Source organism: Salvia hispanica, chromosome 2 (genome assembly GCF_029641045.1).
Source record: "Salvia hispanica isolate PSC_SH4W2 chromosome 2, Shi_PSC_v1, whole genome shotgun sequence".
In the NCBI taxonomy this organism is placed as follows: Eukaryota; Viridiplantae; Streptophyta; class Magnoliopsida; order Lamiales; family Lamiaceae; genus Salvia; species Salvia hispanica.
This window is the reverse complement of record NC_142693.1, coordinates 51728665-51745095: the sequence shown is the minus strand read 5'-3', so window position 1 is coordinate 51745095 and position 16431 is coordinate 51728665. Positions and strand designations below refer to the sequence as shown.

At 43.6% G+C, this 16431-nt stretch overlaps 1 protein-coding gene across 1 annotated transcript; it reads right to left on the bottom strand.

The window, feature by feature from the left end:
* Nucleotides 1-1167: 1167 nt before the first annotated feature.
* LOC148932599 (uncharacterized) lies at nucleotides 1168-3227 on the bottom strand. The gene has a single exon (XM_089063509.1). The coding sequence runs from the start codon at nucleotides 3225-3227 to the stop codon at nucleotides 1335-1337; it is 1893 nt and encodes a 630-aa protein (XP_088919635.1). The 3' UTR covers nucleotides 1168-1334.
* Between the last annotated feature and the right edge of the window lie 13204 nt (nucleotides 3228-16431).

Genomic DNA, 16431 nt, shown 5'->3' with positions numbered 1-16431 from the left:
ATCATCAAGATAGTTAAGCACATATCACAAGCAAAAGATTCACTCCCTGACTCTCTCAAAATGTAAGGACAATTCTCTCAATAATAATAATGAAAATGCAATCAAGGAGATATCACTTTATCACATGTAGCTCAAGAGGGTCTTTTACAGGATGTAATGGGGCTTGGGACCATTTAATATTGTCGGTTAGATCCTAGGGGTCCTAAGCTAGTGAGTGTAGTACAACAAAAACTTGTGCTTATTCTCCAAAGGGATACTTAGAAACTCCAAACACAATCACCCACAATCAAACCAAAAGTTAGAGATGCATTTAACTTCCTTCTTCTTCTTTTTTCATTTTTCTTTTTTCCTCTTCCTCTTCTTTTTCTTTTTCTGCTTCCATCTACCTTCCCACATTCTCCTTGTCATTTTCTCTTTGTTTTGTTTCCTTCCTCTTTTTCCTTCTTTTTCTGTTTTCTGTTTCTTCTTTTTTTTTCTTTTGCTGTTTCTTTTTCTTCTCTTCTCTTTTTTTTTCTTTTTCTTCTTTTTTTTTTTTTTGGTAGCCACTGTTTTCTTTCTTTTTTTTTGGTGGGGGTAGCAGATTTTTGGATGTTTACAACTACTATCTCTTTCTTAAAAGGTGGTGATCATGTAGGAGCAACTAAGCACATTTATTTTGCACAAGGGAGAAACTATTTCCTAACTTAGAAAGAAATGTAGGCTCAAGGTTTCAAAGTGGCAACTAGGGGTAGCTCTTTTTTGGTTGATGTAATCACAAAGAATAAGGCTCAATTTGGCTTTTCCTAGTGCCCTCTATCTATGCCATAGTGACCAAGCGATATCAACTATCATGCAATGCAATGTCATTCAACGCTCGAAACACATGTAGAAAGTGTTCTACTTTTAGGCTTTGAACCTTACCATTTGTGGGTTTTTATGCAAATGATAGTGCTTCACATTTCCATCGTACTCAACTTCATTCAATCAAAACCACAAGTTCTTGAATAAATTTTTTCAAAACAAAGCAAGTCATTTTTTTTAATACGATTCAACAAGTCAATTTTTTTTTCTTTTATTTGCTACGATTCAATAGGGGGATCATTACCAAATCATGCATCAAGGCTTGGGAAAAAGATAAAACACGCACTTTACAAAAACAACACAACATAACACGAACGAACAACAAAACAAACCCCCTCCTCACACTTAGACCTTGCTTGCCCTCAAGCAAGTTTGGTTGAAATGTTGGAAAAGGAAACAAATCACATAAAACTTCAAAAACTAAGAACGACACACAAGAATCCAACCTCCTCACACTTGGGCATTGCTTGCTCGAGAGCAAGTAGACCAAGTGTTTAGAGAAAGATTACTAACAACACATAACAATCACGAAGGCCGGCAAGGCCACAATATATACAAAACAAGGCCGACAAGGCCACAATTACAAACACTTTAAAGCAAACACATACATCACACACATAACACATATATACAACAATTAAAAGAGAGGGATGGATAGAAATCACCTCCCCCGCACAAAGCGGGGGGTACGGGCTGATGTGGCAGATGGTGCTAGAGCTGGTGCAGCTGCCTCCTTTGGTTTTGATCCCAGGCTCATGTGTTGGCTTGGCGGCTCCTTCAGCTTTGGCTACTTTATCAACTATGGCATTCAGACTGCCCAATTCAGTAAACTGGGCAGGTTCCATGTGTTCTTCAAAAAATAGATCATCAAATCTTGTTTTCCAATCCTTCCAAGTAGAAGCATTCAATTTCCTTTTAGGATCCCTGTAGAGTTTGGAACCCTTCTCTGAACTCATGTAAACCATGCTAACATTGGGACTTATACTCACGATGTTGTTGGCCGAAGTCCAACCGGCCACCTCCTTATACCTCTTCAAAGATTTGATCAAATCATTTTCTTGAGTTTTGTCTAGGCACCTATTGTTGATCATGGAAATGGTATCATTCTTTTCCAAAGAATTGAGGCCGGAAGGAATGGCATTTGGCTCCAATTTAGGTAAATGAATCTGCAATGGTAGCAACTCTTCTTTTTCTCTCGTGTTGGGCAGCTCATTCTGACTCGGTACTTCCATAGGGTTGGGCAGCTTACATCTCTCAGGCGGGTTTGTGTGATCCCTCTTCTTGCACCAAGTCATGATTTCAACTTCTATCTCCTCATCACTAAGCTCTTGAGTGTTGAACAACTTACATTCACTAAGTCCTTCGAGCTTAACTTGTTCTTCAATTGAGGGCAATGAATACATATCTTGCAAAAACTCAGCTTCAAGAAAGTTGGGACCTTTCAACTCTTTGATCAACTTCTCACCTTGGCCATTTTCCATATCACTATCGATGATAACAGGGAGAGTGTCACTTTCCCCAAGACAGACATGCTCGAGGTTGGTGGGCAGCAGCTTCAACTCCAATTTTGGTGACCGAACTTCCGACGGCACCAATTCCTCCTCTGCGCTCAGACTGGGTAGTTCGCCTAGATCGGGCAGCTTGCTGGTAGACTTTGCATGCTCCAATTGGTTGCACCCTTTCATGATGGCCGATTCTGGATTCAAAGGCATAGGTGTAGGCCCATCAGGTTGAATGATGATATTCTCTTCAATCTCCACATCGCTATCCTCTTCATCTTCAAACCAAGCAGTGTTCTGACTTGGGCAGTGTGCTGCACTGGGCAATCTGGGCTCCTGTTCCAATGTTTCCCCTAGTCCGCTGTTTGAGTTATTGTTGAATGAAGCTTTCAACTCTTTCCTGGACCAAAAGAGAATCTGATTAAAGGTCTCATTCCTTGGTGGTTGCACTTGAGCCGGAATTCCTCCACCATTCCCACGCATATCATTGATGGAAGTCGCCAATTGTGTCATTTGACATGCAAGATGATCAAGACTAATCATTTGCTCATATTGTTCGTCTTGCAACTCATGCACCACATTGTAATTGGCTTGCAAATTGTTTTGCATGAGTTGTTGGGATGTGATTAGATCCTCCATCATTTCTTCTAAGCACTTGGGCAGCATTGGCGAATGATTTGATTGATATTGGCCGAATTCTTGTGGCTGGAAATACGGATGGAAAGCACTTTGATCTGGAGGCCAATAAGCATAATTTTCGTCTGACCATTGGAAAGCTTGGTGATGTACTTGTGGTGGTGGACCTTGATATTGTTGATTCGGATCGGTCCATACAAAATTGGAATGATCATGCCATCCAAGATTGTATGGATCTGTGAAATGATCCATGTTGCCCTTTAATGGCACACCACTCTCGTCATTGGCTCTTGAATTGATTTCCTCATCAGTTTTCTCCAAACTCTCTGACTAGACAAGCTGGGCAGTATGTTGAACTTGGCAGTTATATAACTGCCCCAGGACAGAGAAACCAATACCCACTTGTTCTCTCAAGCGAGCTTCCTTGCGTAGCCTCTTCGGTGTCTACTTAACTCCAATATCGAACAACAAACTTGGAGAAGAGGACCTGCTCATAACCTAAAAATAAAAGAGAAAAAAACAACAACAACAAAAAACAAGTCAAAAACTATATACAATAAGTGTAGGAAAACATAACAAGACAACAACACCGTTCCCCGGCAACGGCGCCATTTGAGAGGTCGGTAGCATCCGTTATGTATTTCCACACTTAGAAGGATTTTGGCGATGCCGCCACGCTCTAAATTGGGGGTGGGAACTAAACTACGAAATATAAATAACACTTAACTAAGATTGGGAACTAAAAGTGAAAATAACATGCAATTAAAATAAAGCATTTAAACTGGAAAGCAGACTGGGCAAGTTGGTAAACTGGGCAACTTAGCAGTGGCGAAAATAAGAACATTTCGGAAATGAAAACAAAGCAGCATCTAGCACGAATTTTACTAAGTTCAGAAGCAAAAGGAACTAAGTTAAAAGCTAAGGAAGATAAACTAAGTGTTAGCTACTAAAGAAATCTAGAAACTAGGATTGTGACATGTTCAAAAGGTGAACTTTAAAGCCCTAACTAATGTGACTTAAAGCTTAAATGAAAAGCATGTGGAGTGCAGAAATTATCTAATCTAAATGGCTGCCAAAAGTGAAAGGAAAGCATGTACTTGTTGTCTCCTAAACTCTATTACCCAAGGTGTAAAACCATTGGATAAAAGCCTACAACTAATGGACAAAGAACTTGACTTCTAAAAGCTGATCTTGGCTCCTAATTCTACATCATAAGGCACGAAAATAAGAGAGAGGAATGACTACTTGGCTGCTACATAATTAAAATATGCTAGACAAACACAAGATCAACAATTAAACTACCTAAACATGCATTGAAAACACCAAACTAAAAGCTGAAACATAAAGACTCATTAAAGAAGATAAAGAAAGCTTAAGAACACTTAAACATGGTGGAAGAAACTGATTTTAAAAGCTTGAAAGGATTTTTAACTAAACAAGAACATAAGCAACACTAGAACTAAACAACAAGCTAAAACCGGAAATAAACAAGAGCTAAACTTTAAAACACATTAAATACACAAACACTTAGAGAAATTACTACTTGAAATAAGCTTTTAAAACAAGAACAACAACAACAACTAAGAGTGAGAAAGATGCAAAAGAACTACAAAGGTTAACAACAAGCAACTAGAGAAATTAAATACTACTACTAATTTACTACTACTTCAACCCATGGTGAACAAAGATCTTGGCAGCCTTGAAGTTGAAATCTCTCTTCTTAAGGAAGAGAGAAACTTTCCTAGAGAGAGGATAAACTAAAACTAAACTAAAGCTAAAGTGATAAAGTGGTTTGGGGAAAATCATAGTTAAATATTTTGTTACATTTTTCAAATAAAAAGTTATTTCCCCTTTCTCATGCCCTAGGGACGGATGTGGACACGTGTAGCAACAAGGAAGCAGTCTTGTAATTGTGCTCAAGTGGCTCCATGCAGTTTTCCCGTCGGGTCCAGCTTGGCCAAGCTGACAGCTTGGGCAGTTTGCCATTTCTCTGATTTTCTTCAAATTCTTGCACTTTTGCCTCCTTTTTGCATCACTCCACTACAAATGCCTTTCGACAATTCCTCCAAACCATATGCTCAATTCCCTGCCAAAATAGCATCTTCTCATGCAAATATTCAACTTATAAGTGCTAAAAGTGATCAAATCCGATTGACGAAAACTAGCCTATCACTGATCCGCGTGCGTAAGCCTGAAATCCCCGCCCTCAAGGAGCTTTGGCATAAGGGGACAACCGGAGGCTGCCCTCGTGGTTGCTTTAGAGTATGCGGGTGTCGAGTTCCCTTGACTTGTCCTCTGCTTACTCTCGTGGTGACTTTAGCTTTTTACTTGTTTGTGTTTTGTTTACCCCTGTCTTGGGATGATTGGTATGTTGTCTTTGCTTACCCCGGCACGTCACTTTTGGGCGTGGCCAAGTATTGTACCCTTGGAGTTTTTGATATGAAGGGATGAGGGACCCGCGAACCCTCCACCGAAAGGTGTTTAAAAAAAAAAAAAAAAAAGGGGATCACCTACTCCATGTCCATCTTTGTGTGGCGACTGCTCTCCAACCGCATCCCGGTTGATGCAAAGCTTCAATGGAGAAAAATTTCCCTCGCCTCTAAGTGCATGTGTTGTACCAAGTCCCCAAACATCGAGACTCTGCCGCATCTCTTCATCCAAGGAGATGGAGCAAGGGAGGTCTGGAGATTCTTCGACTCATGGTTCGTAGGACACGGACATCACCTCTGACAGTCCGACTCCATCCCAGAGAGACTGGAACTTTGGGCCAAAAGATTGAAACAAACGGCAAAGATGCACATCTCCCGGATCCTTCCCTGCCTTATCTTGTGGTTTCTCTGGGCAGAACGGAACAATAGTAGGCATAATGAAACTCGGTTCTTGGCCCGAAATGTTATATGGCAGGCGCAGATGCATATTCAAAATTTAAGCGCCCGGGGCCTTATTGGAGTTAGAAACTGGTCAGGCTGCAACTCGGATGCAACAGGAAGGGTGCGAGTTGAAGAAAGGCGAGCTGTTCCCCTACCAAGATCTATCAAATGGTACCCACCGGAGGACCCTTGGATCAAGCTCAACACCAAGGGTATCTTCTCCGAGGAAACAGGACAAGCAGCGGGTGGAGGGATTATCCGAAATGCGGAAGGTAGACTGATCAAAGCTTTTGCCCTCCCTCTTCCGTCCCAACCCCGCTCTCAACTTGAAGCCAAAATCCAAGAAGCAGCTCTCGCTCTTTCCTCTGCGCAACAACACGGATCCGACATTTGGCTCGAGCTGGACTCGGCCCAGGCTGCTGCAATCCTCCAAAGGGAAGAACCGAGGCCTGCCTCAACTAGACAATCATATCACTCGAATCAGGATGCTGAGCAGGGTTATCAACCTTAGAGTCACCTTTATTCACCAAGAAGGCAACAAACCGGCGTGGGAACTTGCACGAAGGGGACCCTTCGCACCCGCACTTGAGTTTGTGGATGAGGCTTTATGTCCCTCTATAATCCGGACTTTGATTAGGATGGAACAACTTGGCGTTCCCTACTTGCGGCGCCAGCAAGAGAACCACGAGTTTGAAGAAACCGACCCAACATGAAGGTCAGCGAGCTGGAGATGACGGTCCCCCCGGAACCATAACTGCTCATAGGCCTAGCCATCATTCTCCTTTATTGCCTTTGCTGCTTAGCTTGGGGAGTAGGAGGTGGTCCGCCCGCATGTGGTCGGACCATCTCCTACTCCTGACATGGTCTCTCTCAGCATATCACTTTTGGATATGGCCTAGCATTGTAAAGTTTTGTTGGGAAAATTTAGGGATGAGGGGCCCACGAACCCTCCACCGAAAGGTGTTTTGATAAAAAAAAAAAAAAAATTAATGAGCACCCGATCTAGCCTCTCTAGAAGTTCCCCTCTAGCCCAGGTGAAAGCAGGGTCGTCATGGCCCGGGTCGAGGAGGTTGCAATCGCTGATCGCCTCTGCGAAATCCGTCATTTCCAATGTTTTCTTTCTCGACACCTCCGTGGTGCCCCCTTTACGCTCCATCTCATTAAGGTAGATATTGAAGTCTCCCCCTACTGCCCATGGCAACCCCTCCATATCATCCGCGATGTTTCGGAGTGTCTCCCACATGGGGAATCTTCCCCTTCTCGAGTATTTTCCATAGACCACGGAGATAAAGAAAGGATTCTCAAGCCCTCTTGTTGTCACCTTGACATGAATGAGCTGGTCACAGTCGACGCAGCTTTCTATTTTCCATTCTTTTTCCGCAAAAATCCAAATTTTGTTCGACGTGTTGCCGCCTTTGAACTCCAGCCTTGCCAACCTACAAGTTTCGGGCCTCGGAAGAGTTAAAGGTTCCATAATAGCAACAGAAGAAAATTTATATGTTGTAATTAAATGGTTGAGTACGCTATGGGTCTTGGCGTTAGCCATACCCCGCGCATTCCACACCAAAAGGTTACAAGTCATGGGAAAGTTAACTCAACTTCAGAGCCGACGGGCCCTCTGTCAATAGCTTTGCCTCTGTTTCAACTTCCATCGTGGTAGTCCCGGTTGCTCTGTCCGGCGGTTTGAAAATGAGTGAACCAATCACCCCGCTGCCCGACTCTTCCTCCCTACCTGGCTCCCTTTCATTGTCTTCCACCATATACTCCTCATGTTGGAGGCACTGGAACGGGTTTTGCTTCGTAAAAAGACGCAGCGTTCCTTCCTCTATTTCTCTTTGTTTATAATTGTTCAATGCCCCTGTTTCACACCTTCCCCGGTGGCTGAACCTGGTCTTTCGGCATCACCAGTTGGACTTTTATTCTTCCCTTTTGCCAAGACATTTTCAGTTGAGTTTGATCGAATGATCACCGTTGGATTCACATTCCCCTGTTTTCCTTTTTTCCATTTCCTACCATGAACCCTTCCTCACCCATGAAGTCGGCCAAAGTAGACGAGGCAGGGCGGGAAGAGCTACCTTCTTCGACCTCATGAGGCTGCCCCGACTCCTTTTCTTTCCCCTCTGTCGCTTCTCGATCTCCTTTTCTCTGCTCCCATTTTTAGCAGAGTTCGACATGCGTACATTGTCCTCTGGTTCCGGATTTCTCGGCCTCCTTGCTTTGTATTCTTCTTGACGTCTGTATTGTGCTGGGTAGTGAAACTGTGCTGGTTGTGTCTCTTTGTTGCCGAAGGCGTGACAGTTCCGGCTAGAATGCCCCACATGTCTACAGTCCTTACAATATAGGGGAATTTTGTCCCATTTAACCTTCAAGATCATTTCTTTACCAAGGATATCGAGAACCACTTTTTCCGTTGGCGGTTTAGATATGTCGATCTCTACACAGATGCGGGCGAAGGATAGCCTTTTTTTATTTGCCGTATCATGGTCTAGCTGAATGGGGTTGCCAAGGAGGGACCCTATTGCATAAAGGGCCGAGATCTCAAACAGGTGAACGGGGACCGCGATCACGTTACACCATACTGATGCAATGGGGGTCTCAAAAAAGGAATCGAAGGATGGTGTCCACTTGAATACCCTCATCGGGTGATGATCAATGAACCAAACCGGGGACCCTCTCGGACCATTGAGCAATCGCGCATAGTCTTCAATATCCTCCAACTTGATGATGATATGTTTCGCATTGATATAGTTCCATGTAATACCTGTTGTAAATTTGATATTCTCCAACATTTTTTGCACTTGGTTTGACGAGGGGATTGAGTGGGAGAATTTTCCCACAACCGCATGTCCCATTTTTTCTCCATAAGGTAATTCGCATCTTCCCCGGAGAAATACAGAGAAGGCCTTCCCTCCCTCAGCCCCACGCAGCCTATTTTTGCAATTTTTTCCGGCTGTAGGACGAATGGCTCATTGGGTTTAGGTGGTGCTCCTCCGTTCTTCACTTTATGAGCCGTCGTCGAAGTGGTTGGGTTCTGGGGTGCTGGAGGATTAATCTTCATACGTATGCTGTTGTCTTCCACCTCCCTCTGGTCCAATCCCGCTGCCACAGCTCCGTTCGGGCCGGTCGGAGAAAATGTTGCTCCAGCCAAACTTCCATTCTTGTTCCACACATTATTTCCTTTCAACATTCCTTCAAATTTTGTTGCTAGAGATTTTGTAGCACCTTGACAAAGTGGAGGAAATTGCATTTGAAATTCCGTCAAATTTTCTAAGTTTCCCCCCAAACTCTTGTCCACCTCATCGCAATAGATTTTTGACTTTTCAACGGAAGTGGGGGAGAGAAGACTAGTGGCTGTGAGTTGGCCAAATCCAATTGGATATCATTATCAAGACAAGGAGGACATGGAATATTCTGTGTTGTAGCCCAAATCCAAATTTGACTTGAGGACCGCCACGCTTTCACTGTTCCTATTTCCTTCTTTCTTATTTTGGCATTCTGTTGAAGATCCCGCCAAAACAATAGCTTGTGAATTCTGTCCTCCTAGCCTGACCGGCTGCAGAGTTTGCGTCGCCTCTCCAACGGTCAATTCAAAGTTTTCCGGCGAAGTTGAACCAAATAGGTTTGCTTGTTAGCCAAGTAAACACAAATATAAAGAGTTAAGCTTTAAATGAACGTGCAAGAAACAACAACGACTATCATGCTCTATTCACCAAAATGATCTTGTCTTCATTGTCGTTACATTACAAACATCACAATATGTGTATAGTTGTGGGCAATTTCAATTAAATAGGTTTGCTTGTTAGCCAAGTAAACACAAATATAAAGAGTTAAGCTTTAAATGAACGTGCACGAAACAACAACGATTATCATGCTCTATTGACCAAAATGATCTTGTCTTCATTGTCGTTACGTTACAAACATCACAAAATGCATGGTTGTGGGCAATTTCTATTCAATAGGTTTGCTTGTTGGCCAAGTAAACCCAAATATAAAGAACGTGCATGAAACAACAACGATTATCATGCTTTATTGACCAAAATGATCTTATATTCATTGTCGTTACGTTACAACATCACAAAATGCATGGTTGTGGGCAATTTCTATTCAATAGGTTTGCTTTTTTTTTCTTTTTATTTTTCTTTTTATTTTTTTTAAGTAGGACCCTCATCCCATTTATATCATCAACTCAAAACCAAATTACATTCAACAATCCCAAAAGTGAATTGTCCCAAGAAGCATACAATATAGGAAACCAAACTAAACGCCTTCCTGGCGGAGGATTATTTTTATTTTTTTATTTTTTTATTTTTATTTTTTTAAGTAGGACCCTCGTCCCATTTATATCATCAACTAAAAACCAAATTACATTCAACAATCCCAAAAGTGAATTGTCCCAAGAAGCATACAATATAGGAAACCAAACTAAAAAGATAGCAAGCGAGCCTCTCAAAGGATCGAGTAGCACTCCTTATCAGCAAAGTAAGCGCAACGGACCATCAAAATCTGAAATTCGGGAGACCAAGCTGGTCTAGTCTACATAGGGCTTTAACACACGCAGGAGTGGAGATTTTTGTATAAGTCATCCAAACTCCAGATTGTAGCCCAACTTCCGCCAAAAAATCCGCCTCCTTGTTACCTTTTCTGAAAATATGTGAGATGTTCCAAGACACCCCCTTCAACTCTTGTCTGATCTTCTCCATCACAGTGCAGGTCTCGGCTGCTCCCAACTGATCCGAAGCTAACCACCGAACCACAATTTTTGCATCAGATTCAATCCAGAGATGATCTCTGTGCTGTTTAGCTAGAGATATTCCTGCCAAGATCGTAGAAACCTCAGCTTCAAGAGCTGATCACTCTCCAATCCTGTCAAAAACGCAGCAAGTATTTCACCCTGACTATCCCTCACCACCCCCCTCCTCCTGCACCGTGACTGGAAGGATGAAATGCCCCATCTACATTGAGTTTAATCCAGCCAAGGTCAGGCGGCCTCCACTGCACCCTGCCAACCTTTCTTCTACCCCTCTCCCGATCCTGAGGCTTCATCTCCTCTAGCTTCGGGCAGCAATCTTTCCACTGATCTGGGTCTATCAACTTAGCTAAGACCAAATTTCTCAAATGCATCGTCACTCTTCTTATCACATTCTCCGCTTCGAATGGCTTCTCTCGATGAATGTTCTCGTTCCTCTCTGTCCAGATAAACTAAAGGATGAAGCAAGGTAATAACACACTTAAATGATCACTGGAACAAGCGCCAAGGAATCTCTGCCACCACCTAAATCTGCGATCAAGATTGCCCCTTATATCTTCACAAGGTGGAGCCTGCGGGAACCATCTCTCAAAGTGTCTCCACGCCTTTCTTGACCTCTCCATTTGCAAATAAATGTAGTCGGGATTCCACATCAGGTTTAGCACAGCATCTACATTTAGAAGCCAAATAGATACCCCTCCATTGCAGCTTTAAATCAACCAGGATTCTATTGACAAGAAGGTGCCAAAGAAACATAGAGATGGAAGGGCTAATGCATTTCCCCCAGACCAGCTCATGAATAAAACGTACCTCGGATCTGTTTCTCACAAGTTCCCAAGCCGAGGCCAAGGAAAAATTACCATTGCCGGATGGTAATTTAATAATTTCCTCCTATCAAAAGGCACTTTAATAATTTCCTCGATGATTCTATGCTCTAGACCCACTTCTTCAGCCAGTAACCAAAGCTCCATTTCATTCCAATTGTCACCCTCCCACAAATCAGCAACTCTTAGATCAGGAAGCTGGGCGCTAGGATCACACCAGACAGCAAGTGGTTCATTCCCCATGAGTCATGCCAAAAACTAATGTTCCCATCCCCGAGAACCCATCTAGTTTGCGCACGGCATAGACTTCCTACTTTGAACAGTCGTCTCCACATTGGGCTAAAACACTGAGATCGATACGCCACCATAGGGAAGGATATGGAGCAGTATTTCTGGAACATATACTGGGCCCATAAAGATTCTTGCTCACGGAATCTCCACCACATCTTAACGTTAAATGCCTCCATCACATCTGCCAAGCTTCGGATCCCCAGGCCTCCCTCATTCATAGGAAGTCAAACCTGCTGCCATTTAATCCAATGTGTTTTCCTAGAAGAGTTAACAGAACCCCATTAGAACCTAGCCATCACTTGCTCAATTTGTCGCAGGGCTCCTTTTGTAGGATGGCTCCTAAACCACTCTTTATAAGAGTGAGTCTACCACCAAAAGACAAGTGCCTATGGCCCCAGCTGTGTATCCTAGCTGAAATTTTGTCTCGAAGAAACATGAAAAGGTTATTCTTCTTTCGGCCTTGGAAAATAGGAACACCAAGGTAGGTAAATGGAAGACTCCCCTGTTGGAATCCACTAACTGCCGAAATTTCCAGAGCCCATGAGTAGTGTTTTTTATCCAGATAATAGCAGCTCTTCCCCACATTAACTTTCTGCCCCGAAACCTCCATATAGTGATTCAGGCATTCCATAAGATTCAGGATAGCAGACTTATGAGCTTGCGAAAAAATAATGATATCATCCGCATAAGCTAAGTGTGATACCCCCATAGTATACCTTCCCGTGCGATACATCATATCCTTCCAACCAATAATTAGGCGATCAAGCAACCTTGATAAATAATCCTCAGCAAGAATGAATAGGGAAGGAGAAATAGGATCCCCCTGTCTAAGCCCTCGAGAAGACTTGAAGAAACCAGCTGGCCCGGATAATATCCCAAGGGCCGAGGATTCGATCTTCCCCTTCTTCGACTTATTATCTTCTGTTCTCTCCTCCAACAGATCCGAGGAACCTCTTTTATCAACTACTCCAGATTGAGGCATATCCTCATCCTCTGGATTTCCCTCACAGTCCCAATCCTTCTCATCTTCATAAATTTCCGAGTCAAAATCCCCGTTTGGTAACAATTTTAGGTAACGAGGATTAGACCCGGACTTCCTAGCAAGCTCAGCAAAAGAACCCTCCCCAGGATCCAAAGAAAGAGAGCCTAGCAGAGAAAATCTATTAGAGGATCCGTGAGAGGGGGAAAGACCATGCCCAGGACTTCCACCCGAATCCCTAAAACCTTCCTTCCCACCTTTCTCCAGTGTCTCCCCTTTCTGCTCCTTCAAAACAACAGAGCCCAGCTTCTGCTTTCCCCTTTTTTTCCCATGGACATGAAACCCATCAACCTCTAGACCCTGACAGAGAGGTTCACCCGACCCCATTCCCAACCCAACCAGACCCCCAGCAGAGACATCAGACCCCAGCCAGGCTCCACACAGGACCCAGCCCCATCTTTAGACCCACTCTTGCCCAACAACAACCCAGCATCACTCAGATCACCCAGCTCCTCCCCTCCTCCCATGGAAACATTCAGTTCAGCATTTCCATCTCCACTTACCTTCTCAGCAACCCCCTTAGCTCCTTGGTCACCCTCTTTCATTGCATAGACCTTTTTTTTTTTTTTAAAAAAAACACCTAGTGGTGGAGGGTTCATGGGTCCCTCATCATTATATATCAGCTCATAAAGTGGTACAATACTTGGCCACGCCCAAAAGTGACTTGCCGGAAGCAACAATACAATCTACCCAAGCGGCCCTTCACAAGGGAAAAATAAAACTACAAAAACAAAAGATATCTAGGGGACTATCACCACAAGAGTATGTGGGGGACAAGCCATGGATGACTCGACACCTACCTACTCTACGGTGATCTCATAAGCGCATCAGCCGAATTTCAATCAACGGGGAGTCGAATCCAAGTCGGGATCATAGTCGCACACACGAATGTTTGGTATTCTCAACTCTTCCATTCGAACAATGGCTTTGAGCAATCTTGGGGCTGTTGGCTCGGTGAAGCGAGTGTGTTCCTCAATTTCCAATCCCATTTTGGCAAGGAGGTCAGCGGCTGTGTTACCTTCCCGATGGGTGAAGGAGATGCGGAAGTTTCCATGTCTCCTATGCAAAGCCAATAGGGCCATGGCTTGCCGTGAATGAGCTGGTCCCCAACTCGTTCCCTTGGCTAAGCTGACTGCTTAGGCAGCGTCCGATTCAACCCAAATTGGTTGGGCATACCTTATCAGAATAAGATTTGAAATTACCCCTTGGAGGTCTCACCCTTTTCCCATTAGCATAGCAAACATCCCTTGTATGCCCAACATGCTTGCATTCTTGACAATACAAGGGGATACGATCCCATTTTACCACCTGTCTCACCTCCCTCCCCTGCAGATTTAGGATTATTTCTTGCACTGGAGTCTTTGATATGTCTATCTCAATACATAATCTAGCAAATGATAATCTAGACCATGAGATTGTAAGATGATCTACTTGAAGAGGGACACCCAGTAGACCGCCAATAGCAAATAATGCTGACTTTTCAAAGAGATGAATCGGAAGACCAATCAAGTTACACCATATAGCCGCAATAGGGGATCAAGTTACACCAAAGTAAGGATCAAAGTCCGGGGTCTATTTGAACACCCTCATAGGATGGCGATCAATAAACCAAACTGGCATGCCATTAGGACCACATAAGAGCTTTATATAGTCATCAAGGAGATGGAACTGGACAAGCACATGCTTAGCATTGGTATACTTCCAAGAGAATTCCCCCACAAACTTCATTCCCATAAAAGCCTTTTGTAAATGCATAGAAGAAGGAATGGAATGTGAGAATTTACCTACTACTGCAAAGCCAAGTTTCTCCGCAAGAAAGGAAGTTTCATCCCCTGAGAAATGGATTAAAGGAAGCCCTGAGGTCTCAGCCGGCACCCCCATCTTCCTAATCTACCCAGGCTCAAAACTGAAATGAGAATTTATCCTCGAGTTGCTCCCCTCTGTCAGAGAGTCCTTATATTTCTTGTTCCCAGACCATCTGCTGCCATTTTCTCTGTTCTTAGTCAATTTCTCCCTAAAAGACACCCCTGCTCCCTTTCCCCCCCCCCCCCCCCCCCCATTCTGCTTCTCCTTCTCCTTAGCATTTTGCAACCCTTCCTTGCTTAAGGGAGGGAACTCCACATTGTTTTCTAGAGAACAACCATTACCCAGGTCAATTGCCTTTTCCTCTCCTTCTTGTACCACTTCCTCCATCAAGCTATCCTTTGATGCTGTCGGTTGGTTCCTTATAAATCTCATCTCTTGCAGAGGTTGGCCTTCAATAAGATCCAAAGCCAAATCAGAGTTGGCTCCCTCCGGCAGCCACACCGATTGATTCACCATCCCTGAACCAGGGAGACCCGCAGGAGTATTTTGGTCTACCAGGGCAAAAGGCACCACCGCGCTCTCCTCCTCCCCCATTTCAGACTAAACCCCAACCAGCTCCTCACATCTGCTAATATCCCCCAAACCATTCGAACCTTCCTCCAAACCTTCAGCAGTTGCAGGGACCTCAGGAATAGAGGCTAGACGCCTACCTGCAGACCCTTTCCTATCCTTGTTCACCCTCTCCTCCGAGCCCTCTGACCCCATACAACCAGAATGTCTCAAATCTCTCCCCCTTAGTCCATACTTTGGCACCTCAGCCATTCTCATTAGCGGAGATTTAGGCTTCCGAGAACCACGAGATCCAGAGGGACGCATAGATTTTTTCCTCACAGACCTCCTAATTTCCGGAGGTGCAATACCAACCTTCTTGTTCAGAGCCTCAGACTCCAGATTCTCCTTCTCACCTTGTGCACAAATCAATTGCCCAATTTCAGATGACAAACCCTCTGAATCGGCAAAGATCTCCTGGCCAGAGCAGAGCTCATCGGTATCACCATCCTCCTGCAACCCCTGTAAAACCCCCAAATCAGCCATACCCAGCCCAATTCACAACCTCACCACCAAATCTGAACTCCGAAAACCCAAAATCCAAAATCCAAGCAACAAACGGAGCCCGAGAAAGCAAATGAGACAGAACCGAAGGATACACCAATGAAACAGAACCCAAAAAACCAAAGAGAGAATCACCGCAAACAGTAAAACGTGAGAAAATCTGCGAGGAAATCTAGTGTGTGTATCGCACGCACTAAGTGTGAAAAGAACCCCATCTAAACCCAAATATAAAGAACGTGCATGAAACAACAACGATTATCATGCCCTATTGACCAAAATGATCTTGTATTTATTGTCGTTACGTTACAAACATCACAAAATGCATGGTTGTGGGCAATTTCTATTCAATAGGTCTGCTTGTTGGCCAAGTACACCCTAATATAAAGAGTTAAGCTTTAAATGAACGTGCACGAAACAACAACGATTATCATGTTCTATTGACCAAAATGATCTTGTCTTCATTGTCGTTACGTTACAAACATTACAAAATGCATGGTTGTAGGCAATTTCTATTCAATAGGTTTGCTTTTTTTTTTCTTTTTTTTTTTAAATTAACTCCTATATGAAGGAGAATATTATATATAAACTCCTAAGAAAGGAGGAAATTACAACTGAGGTTAAGAGGGCTCGAACTCGGCACCTCATACATTGATGTCCAAGCTCCTTGCCGCTAGGACAAAGGCTCTGGACTATTCAATAGGTTTGCTTGTTGGCCAAGTACACCCAAATATAAACTTCAAATTCCAATCCCCATTTCATTTTTCCT

Bases quoted from the DNA above. Each gene is read 5' to 3' on its own strand.
- LOC148932599 (XM_089063509.1), bottom strand. From the start codon at position 3,227: ATGGATCATTTCACAGATCCATACAATCTTGGATGGCATGATCATTCC.